Source organism: Pelodiscus sinensis, chromosome 2 (assembly GCF_052426305.1).
Source record: "Pelodiscus sinensis isolate ZL-2025 chromosome 2, ASM5242630v1, whole genome shotgun sequence".
Lineage (NCBI taxonomy): Eukaryota > Metazoa > Chordata > Testudines > Trionychidae > Pelodiscus > Pelodiscus sinensis.
The window spans coordinates 262,208,579-262,218,771 of NC_143053.1; the positions used below are offsets into that span (position 1 = coordinate 262,208,579).

At 52.2% G+C, this 10,193-nt stretch overlaps 1 protein-coding gene across 1 annotated transcript; it reads left to right on the forward strand.

Moving 5' to 3' along the window:
* The first annotated feature begins 246 nt into the window (after nucleotides 1–246).
* On the forward strand, nucleotides 247–8,533 carry LOC149525493 (uncharacterized protein F54H12.2-like). Its single transcript, XM_089776035.1, has 4 exons — nucleotides 247–310; nucleotides 3,789–4,238; nucleotides 4,513–5,065; nucleotides 8,296–8,533. The coding sequence occupies exons 1-4, from the start codon at nucleotides 247–249 to the stop codon at nucleotides 8,531–8,533; spliced, it is 1,305 nt and encodes a 434-aa protein (XP_089632161.1).
* The last annotated feature ends 1,660 nt before the right edge of the window (nucleotides 8,534–10,193 follow it).

A 10,193-nucleotide genomic window follows, 5' to 3' on the forward strand; every position in this document is an offset into this window, starting at 1 on the left:
GTGTAGACAGCTCGCAGTTTATTCCGGAAAAGCGGCTGCTTTTCTGGAATAAGTGGCCCAGTGTAGACACAGCTCCAGGGAAGCTGGTAGTTTTGGGGGCGTGGCGCCCCATATCAAGCCGCTAAAAGGCATCACAATACTTTAAGTAAAAAGCAGGTCGCCGACTGGCTCACGGACCAAGATGCTTACGCTTTACACAAGCTGGCAAGAATTACATTTAAAAGAAATAAAACCGTGGTGTCCGACATGGACGTGCAATGGCAAGCGGATATGGTTGACATGATGCCCTACGCCGGGCACAACGATGACCGTAAATATATTTTAATATTCTGGTGATAAACATGATAAACATATTTTAACGGTGATAAACATGTCTGGGTGGTATCGCTAAAGAACAAAACCGGGGCTGAAGGAGCTAAGGCATTTAAAACGGTTTTTAAACAAGGGCGCGTTCCTCAAAAATTACAGACAGATAGAGGGAAAGTGTTTTTAAACTGGGCTTTAAAGACTTTACTAAAACAGCATGGAGTACACCACTTTGTTACCACTAGCGAAGTCAAGGCCAGGGTGGTGGAGAGATTTAACAAAACCCTGAAATCCAAGATGTGGAGGTATTTTAACGCCCATAACACCTTTTGGTACATTGACGTGTTACAAGCCTTCATAGATGGGTGCAACAGAAGTTATCACAGGACCATAAAAAGGGGTTCCATTGATGTGACACCTGCTAACGCGCTGAGCGCGTGGAAAACAATTTACAGGGATAGTTTTAAAATGAAGACAGTGAAGGCGCTTTTAAGAAAGGAGACCACGTGAGGGTCTCTAAAACAAAGGGGTATTTTGAAAACGGCTACGAGCAGACCTTTACGGATGAGATATTTATCGTAAGCGGCATTTTATCGCGTGGGCCAAGACCGGTGTACGCGTTAAAAGATTACGGAGAAGAAAAAGTAAGAGGGTCTTTTTATCCTGAAGAATTACAAAAAGTCAGCCCTAACCAGGACCGCATTTACAGGATAGAAAAAATTCTAGCAAAAAATGGCCAGGGTAGAAACCAACCTTTTTTGGTGAAATGGAAAGGGTGGCCTGATAAATTCAACAGCTGGCTTAAAGCGGCTCACGTACTAGACCTTTAATACGGGGGAAAAAGATGGCCGAAGGGGACATTTACATTACCTTACCCAGGAACGCCTCTGCCACAGTTTTTCCACAGAACACTAGTTCCACTTTTACAATACATCTGGCCAAGTCTTTAAATTCGAACGGCTGCTGGGAAGTCGCTTTATCCAAAATACATTATTGTCATTCGTGGAACACCCTCTCTTATGAGATCCCATTTACGATAGCCTCGGAAAATGAAATCCAGCGTCTCACAATGCAGCCTGGTTATCATTCCTCCGTTCAACATTTAGTAGAGGACCTCAATGAGACCGTTAACGACCAGACTGAGAACCAGACCTCACATCTTGTTTACAACCCGGTAACCAGGCGGGTCTGGTTAAAAGCCACCAGCAGAACATCTTATTTTTCCGCCCAGGGGAATTGGCGGCGCTCTTGGGAGTGATTCCGAACTGGCCTTGCAAGGTGGCACCGCATCCCGCTTACATCACGGGGAGGGTTAACTCTTTTTACGTGTGTAACCCCTCCTGTTGGCTAGCCCAGTGGGAGGTTATTCAGCATAGGGGAAACTTGTGACTCCTTACACCACTGTGGGGGGCTAGGCCTGAGGCTGCTTGGTGTGCTCTGCGTTGTGTGTGTGTGAGTGCACCTCAGACCAGACCCACTCTGACAAACCACCAGGAACAGGCTTTATTCTGTAAAAAACATAGAACGGGAAAACAGTTCAGCAGCCCCTTCTGTGACGGACCGGGCCGTGTCTGGGCACAACTAAGGGCGTCCGCTCAGGGCGAGTTGCTCAAATCCGGGGCTCCTTACAGTCCCCCTGACTGGCGACCTCTCCACACAGGCCACAAACCAGTCCCACAGAGCGCTTCAGCTGCCTGTCTGAAGCCTCCCGAGCAAAACCCCTCCGACACCCCAGCAATATCCGTGCCCCAGATGGCCCCGGGCCTATACACAGGTGGGGGGTCCTAGCACCCAATCCCACCTACCCCGAACAAGTTCTGTCCGGTTCCAAGAAACCAGCCACAGATCCCTGGTCAATTTACCCTCTGGACCTTACCCACAAATCACGCTGGGCCAATCCTTTAGAATCTATATCTAAAGGTTTATTATTACAAGAAAGAAAAGCCTGAGAGTAAGGTTATTAAAGTACAGTACGTTACATGCACCGAATCTCCCAGTTCTCGACGCAGGCTCTAGCAGAGATGTTGCAGCTGCTGGTTTAAAAGTTCTTATTGCACATCCTACGATCAGGATGGGTTCACAGGTCTTCCGGGCTCTTCAATCCCTGCAGTGCTGCCTCTGGGATGAAGTGCTGAGCTGAGAACAAAATGGCATCGACCACATGGCCTCTTTATACCTCCTTCCTGGCCTCTTCTAGTATGTAGCAGGTCACCTGGTCCTCAGCCTCTCTGTGTTCCCTGCTGGCTGCTCTCAGGACAGCCCCCATTCTTTGGGTGTGTCCTTGGACCATTGAGAGCCATTGTTCCACAGGTAATTAGCATGTCCACAGGCTCCACAGGCTCGGCCCTGCCCAATGCTTAACCACATGCAGGGAAATCTTCAGTTTCCACACAGATTACAGATCTACACACACAGACATTATATACTCACATAAACAGTGTACACAGGATCAGAAAACAACAAGCTCCCCTTCAATACCCCACATGGCTCCCTTTCATACAGATTTCTGGGGCCAACACCCCCACCTAGGGGTGCAGCAGCGATCTGGCTGCTTCCCTCCAATTCGGTAATGTGACACCTTCTCTCAGCATGCAGCCTGTGTGCTGCTTCTAGCACAGTCCTTGCTGAGACCCTGCCGGGGGCAGAGGGCACATCCTGGCAGGAACCAGGAAGTTCTTCCAACATGCCGCAGTTTGTAGTCCACAACTTGTAGTTCCCAGGGCTGCTGCTGAAACACGCTGGACCTTGGGCTACACGTGTATACGGACATAGTGGAACATCAGTTAGTGGGACTCCACTACGTGCCGCTGTTGCGCTGTGTCTCCATCCAGGGCCGCAATAACGAATTTATTATCCTTACCTATGACAAGCCACATTATGTGCCTGTGAGCAAGCACCACATTGGGATCGTCAACCATCGAAATAAAGATGGATCAAAATAAAAACGTTTCATTAAGTTTTGGAAAGGTGATCGATAAACTACACCTGCGACCCAGGAAAACGGAGGAATGAGGAGTGCAAAAAGCAATGGGGACCCCGCCATGTATAGAAACTACTGTAAAGCCCAGGCGGGTTATGCCCTGCCGGGGTATCACGGATTACCCGTTATGTACTGGGCCGGTTTAGGCGGGGTCTTCCGTAGTCTTTTTAGAAAAGCCGTTGAGAAGAGGCTTTGAAATAATTAAACACCACATGAAAACAGCCACCAAAAACATAACCAAGGACGTGGTGAGCAATGTGACCAGCACTGTCATAAACAAAATCGGGCCCCAGGAAGGCTCGGGGTTAGCGGTGATGAGGCGCAAAAGAACCGCGACGCGCCTCCCGTTCACAGGGCCCCTCAGGCCTGTTAAAATAAAAAAGGCAACGGGGAGACGCGGCGCCCCCAGAACTAAAACTCGTCCTAAGAAGAGACAGAGCCCCGGCCCCCGCGGTAAAAGGGATATATTTTAAAATGTCTTTTATCCATTGCGGGTCTGAAGAATGCGCCAAGTTGGAGTTGGATCTCTTTGAAATAGCCCCCACACGAACCAGCATTGAGAACAGTAACTACGTGGAGATTCCGCTCCTGTCCACTTTAATGGTGAACGCCCCCCTAGAATTTTTTATTTCTGGACACGGAGATCATTACTTGGATTTTAACAACACCCTGCTGCACGCGTATTGTTGGGTGGTAAAAGCAGATGGTTCAGACCTCGAAGATAACAAGCCTGTGGCACTGGCAAATTACCCCATCGACACCCTTTTCAACCAGTTGGATGTCACGCTGGGCAACCGGCTGATTAGCCATAGCAACGACTGTTACCCTTACAGAGCCATGATAGAGTTCATTTTGAACTACAGCCACGGCACTCTCAAGATGCAGTTTTCTGCAGGGGGAGAGGGAGGAGGTTCAGAAAGACACATTGGGGCTCCACGAAAGCACTGCCCTGGTGGGTGTGCGAAACGATGGCTTTGTGCGCAGGGCCAAACTAACCAGCAACAGCAGAAAGCTGGATTTGCTGGGGGTTCTGCACAGCATCTTGTTTTTTCAAGAAAAGCTTTTGCTGAACGGTGTGGACTTAAAAAGTAAATTCATGCATAGCAAAGATGCGTTTTGCCTCATGAGCCAAAACGCGATGGACAATTATAAAGCACATGTTATTTCAGCGGCCCTGTTTGTAAAGTGGGTAAAAATGACACTGGGGGTTCGCTTGGGGCACGCAGAGGCGCTCATGACCGCCAATGCTACATATCCGATGGACCGCGTGGGCCTAAAGGTGTTTAGCATACTGGCCGACAGTCGCATCAGTAACCAGGAAAATCTCTTTTTGGCACAGCTTCCCGAGCAGCTCATGATCAGCTTTGTAGATAACGACGCCTCTAGCGGCAATTACGTTAAAAACCCCTTTAACTTTAAACATCAGAACATTAATTTTGTGGCCTTATATGTGGACGGCGAACAGGTGCCGGCTAAACCTCTGCAGCCTGATTTTGAGAACGGAAACTGCGTGAGGGAGTACATGCAGTTAGTGCAGGCGTCGGGGAAACATGGAAAAGACCTAGTGCTTATAATAGACCGTAACGAGTTTGCCCGGGGTTACACGCTCTTTGCTTTTGACCTGACCCCGGACCACTATTCCCAGATTCAAACTGGCAACCTGAGAGCGGAGAATCGGTTTGCTACGGTGCTGGACTACACTATTAACATGATAGTGTACGGCGTGTTCGACAACGTGCTAGAGGTGAACCACAGGAGAAACGTCCTGTTTGACTATAAGTAACGATGAACACAGGCCAAAGAATATGCTTTTTATTGAAAGACCCTTTATTTTTAGATATTTTCCCTAGCGACATGCTCCCGGAGGGGCGTGTGGCTGAAAGGCCTGTAGGGCTGATCGTTAACATGCACCCCTATCACTTGCCTGGGGAACACTGGCTGGCCCTTTACTTACCAAGGCGGGGGGATGGGGAGTTTTTTGATTCTTACGGTTTTCCACAGACAATTGTTTTTTCCCTAACTCTATTATGGCTTTCTTAAACCGGAACGCTAGTCGTATTGTGTTTCAGCAGAGACAATTACAGGACCCGTTAGCTGTGATCTGCGGATATCATTGTATATGTTTTTTAAAGCAACGTGCTTGGGGTTTACCTTTTGATCAGATTTTGAAAGTGTAGTCTAACGATTTACCGGCAAACGACCGCATGGTGACGCGTTTTTTAAAAGGAAAACACTGCGGGGTCCCAAGCCTGTGTCGAACATGTTTTGGCACGTTCAGACATGTTTGTCTTGTCGTGATTTTAAAGAGGCGCATTAATAAAACACTAAAATAAAACTGAATCATGGTTGAGATTTTTATTTTACACCTTTAACCAAGCGATTTTCTGCTTTTTAGCGGAGGGCTGGTAAAAAGAGGTTGCTCCTGGCTCTAACTCCACTTTAAGACTATCTAAATATTCTTTATTGGTAACATGCCCCACAATGGAGGTTGGGGCATTTAGCTCCGCCAAGGCTTTCATAAAAGCCTTCCACCCCCTAGGAGCCCTCTTGTTAGCGAAAGAATAAGAGCCTGTTGCCCCCCTAAGCTGAGCATGTGAGACCTGGCCACAGCCGTCCCCTGGTACACAAAGCCCCCGTCGGCGGTCCAAGAGGCAATGTCTTTATGCTGCTTGAGTTTACATAAAAATATTTCAGCTTTTTTTTATAGCGAGGATTTACCCCCTCCAACACGTCCTGAGCCACAAAGTCCGTGGGGCTTCCAGGGGCTTCGGGAGGAGGTTTTTCCTCTGGTGTTTCTTTCATGGGCTCGGGGAGAAAGACTTATTTTAGTCTTTTCCGCTTCCCCATGCCTGTTCAACAGCAGGTATCTTTGCAGGACCCTTTTGTAAAGTCTTGCCTTCTCGTAGTCGGCTAGGCCGGTTCTTTGAAGAATGTCCTCCATAAATGTTACCCGTGGAAATTTTTGCAGCAGCTCTTTATACAGCGGTTGCCAGCAGCTATAATACCATACAATATTTTCAGGCATGCACGACAGCAGTTTGTCCCCATTTTCGAACAACTGCTTTATAAAAAAGGTTTTTCCAGAGCTCGAAGGCCCTCAAAGCAGACAGGAAAAGGGGTGAACAAAGCAAAACGGACTTTGCATCATAATCAGTACCCATACAGCCAGGTTTTAAAATCCTCCTCGAGGACACTTTTGTCGTAAATGACCTTTTGGTTTTTTTTAGAATCCTTGTTTCTATCAACCAGTGTTTTTTTACCCTCACTATCCCCAGCTGCTTTTGGAGTGTTTCCCGTGGGGTAAGCCCTGACTAGTTCTTTTAAACTTTCGAAATTAATGTTTTTGCTGTTTCCGGCGTTAAGCATGATACCTTTTACAGTAAAACTCCATTGGTCCGGCATCTGACGGTCCAGCACTCCTGATGGTCCGGCACCATCAGGAACCCGGAAGTGCTCTGCAACTGGACCATTGGAGCTGCTCTGCCCCGGGCTTCCCCTATTCAGCCGCTGCTAAAACTGACCAGTGGTTGAATCGGGGAAGTCCGAAGCAGAGCTGCTCTGCCCCGGGCTTCCCTGAGTCAGCCACTGGTCAATTTCAGCAGCGGCTGACTTGGGGACGCCTGGGTAGAGCAGCTGGGGTGCTGCTGGGTTGGTTCCGTGGCGCCGAGGAGAGGCGCTGTGGGACCAACCCAGCAGCACCCCAGCTGCTCTGCCCCAGGTGTCCCCAAGGGCAGCTGGGGTGCTGCCTGGTTGGTTTCGCCGCGCCAAGGGTCGGTGCTACCCCGACCAACCCGGAGGCACTCCAGCTGCTCTGCCCCAGGCATCTCTTATTCAGCCACTGCTGGTCAGTTTCTGCAGCGGCTGAATCAGGGATGCCTGGGGCAAAGCCAGATTATCGGAAGGAGGGGCTATGAGGGGTCTGGAGTGGCACCCCTCCCCACCCGAGACCCCTCATAGGCCCCCCTTCTGATAGTCCAGCATATCTGATAATCCGGCACCCCGTGGGTCCCAAAGGTGCCGGATTATCGGAAGTTTACTGTACTTTCATGCTGTTGGGGAAATTTTGCTCTCCTGGGGTACAGAGTCCCCAGAAGGGTCCGAGACTGGAGGTCAAACCAGTGAGGCAGAAGAGAAATCCAAAAGGAAAACTTTGTTATGCATGCAGGCTGACAGCTACCAGAGTGAGAGCAGCAGCAGCCCTGAGAGACAGGTTCAGGATCCTTTATACAGTATGTTGAGACAGTTTAGTTGTTGATTGTTTTCTTTAACATAGCAAAGTCTCAGCAGAAATACTCGGAGACGTTTCTGTTCACATCAGTAGTTCTAGAAGTCAGTTTACAGTACAAAGGCACATGAGAACCTGAGTGAGGAGTCTACAAGGCAAACTGTGACAAAGATAAGGGAATTTGTGACTGACTAGGGCTGTGTCTACACCTGGCCACTTATTCCGGAAAATCAGCTGCTTTTCAGAATAAGCTGTGAGCTGTCTACACTGGCCCCTTGAATTTCTGGAAAAGCAACGACGCTCTACTGTACAAAATCAGCTGCTTTTCAGAATAAGCTGTGAGCTGTCTACACTGGCCCCTTGAATTTCTGGAAAAGCAATGACGCTCTACTGTACAAAATCAGCTGCTTTTCCGGAAACGCTACGCTGCTACTGCTTGGGCAAAAGTCCTTTTTCTGGAAAAGCTTTTCCGGAAAAGGGCCAGTGTACACAGCTTTTTCTGGAAAAGCACAAGAAACGGAAAAAAGCGGTTTGGACGGCGCGAGAACCCGTAGGAGCCCTGGACTTCCTGGTAACCCGAGCTCTTAAAGAGCTCGGAGGCTCCTGGGCGTACGTGGCAGGAGTGTGCCTCACACGTGCGGCCTGAGGTTTGCCACGGTGCCCCTGTCCTGCCCAGCCAGCCTCAGAAGTCAGCCATGGCAGCTCCAGGTGGTGAGCCACCTGCACCCCCAGCTCAGGAGGCCCCCAGGGGCCGTAAACGCCGGGCCCCATCCTGGACCTCCAGGGAGCTGAAGAATCTCCTGGACCTCTGGCAGGAGGAGGAGGGTCTCCATGACCTGCACTCCAGACGCCGGAACGTGGATATCTACCGGTGCCTGGCCAACAACCTGGCGCAGCAGGGACACCCGGCCCGGAATTGTGAGCAGGTCCGCTCCAAGGTCAATGAGCTGTGGCTGGAGTACGTGCAGGCCAGCAAGGGCAGGGGGCAGAACCAGACGCCTGCCCGTACTACGAGCGGATGAATGCCTTTCTGGGCCAGCCAGCCCCGCAAGGCCCGCCAGTGCCGGTGGACACCTGCAAGCGGCCCCCCATCATCCGACCCACCGAGGCGTGGGAGGGAGAGGAGAGCGGCAGCGCGTTGGGTGAAGAGGAGGCCAGCGTTGCCACCACCCAGCAGGTCCCCTCCAGCAGCTCCTCTGAGGCCGAGGCCAGGGAGGAACCCACTGGTGAGTCTTTGCAGTTTGCACTCCCAAAGGGTGGGTGGTGCGGGGGAGGGGGGGGAGCCAGGTGCCCGGAGGGGGGACGGGGAGAGCATGTCACTCAGGCCACGTGAGCTGCACGCTGTGTAGCATTAGGCAGCAAGCAGCACGTGCAACCACGTGCAGCCTGGTGACCGAGCGGCACGTGGCCGCGGCAGGCAGCTGCAGGGCACGCCTGGGACCGTGCTGCTCACACACATGTGGCGGGACCAGGGGGAAGGGTGGATGCCGGCTGGAACCGGCCAGGGCCCCAGGGACTCAGCCCAGAGCCCGCACCTCCGCACGGGTGCAGCACGGAGAACAGCAACACTGTCCCATGCCTGGTTGTGAGGCACAGCCAGCTGCTCCTGGGTAAACCGCAGCATCACAGCCCTGTGAGCGTGGCCCCCACTGAGCCCCTCGCTTGCTCCCGGTGCCTTGGCTGCCTCCCCGAGGGAAGTCCCCACCGTGGCCACACATGTCCCTGGGCTACTGGGCTTGTGGGAGGGATAGTGGGAGGGAGAAGGGCCCCTGAGTTTTGCTGCAACGATGGGACAACTCCCCACCCAGTCACTCTTTTGGTTCCGTCCAGGAGATATCTCACGCCTTGGGATCTGAGAGCCCAGACCACCTCTGCCAGATGTGCTCCCAGGCACTGTGTGGGGATGCATCTCGCTCCCTGTCAAACACCAGTGATTAGCCCAAAGCTTTTCACAGTCTCCACCAGCAGGGAGTTCCACAGGTGAACGCAGCACAAGCACCCTCCTGCCCTCCACACACAGACCAGTGCTCACAATAGTGGAGGAGGACCCTACTCCAGGGGCGGTCCTCCTTGCAAACATACAACACGGGGGCAGGAGGGGAACCGAGTGGGCCCAAGCCACACTTCTGTGGGGTCACCTGGGCTCAGGGGTGGAGGGCATGAGGTGTGGGGACAGTGGCCGGCCTGCCTGACCGACCCGTCCTTTCTTCTCTTCCCTGCAGCGGGACCAAGCACAAGACCCTCCAGTCCGGCAGCAGTGGCACCCCCAGCAGGCCAACCCCGGAGGCGCAGGCTGCGACACCGGGACCAGCTTCTGCGGCACCATGTGAATGCATCCATTGCAGAGCGGGTGCAGTGGTGGCAGGAGGGCTGGGCTGCCTTCCTCTCTGAGTGCCGAGGGATGTGCACCTCTATGGACATGCTCACGGCACATTTAGTGCACGCCATCCACTATGGCATGGCCGGACCCCATGCCCCCGCCATCCCTCCCGGAGCACAGCCCATGCCCCCTCCTATCCCTGCTCCTCTCCCAGCTCCTGCCCCTGCCTCTGCTCCTATCCCAGCTCCTGCCCGTGCTCCTGCCCACCTCCCCGTGCAGCCTGCCCTGACACGGTCTGCCCAGCGTGTGCAGGTCCGCCCCTGGAGAAGTGCTCACAGGGGCCACCCGTCCCAGTAACTGCC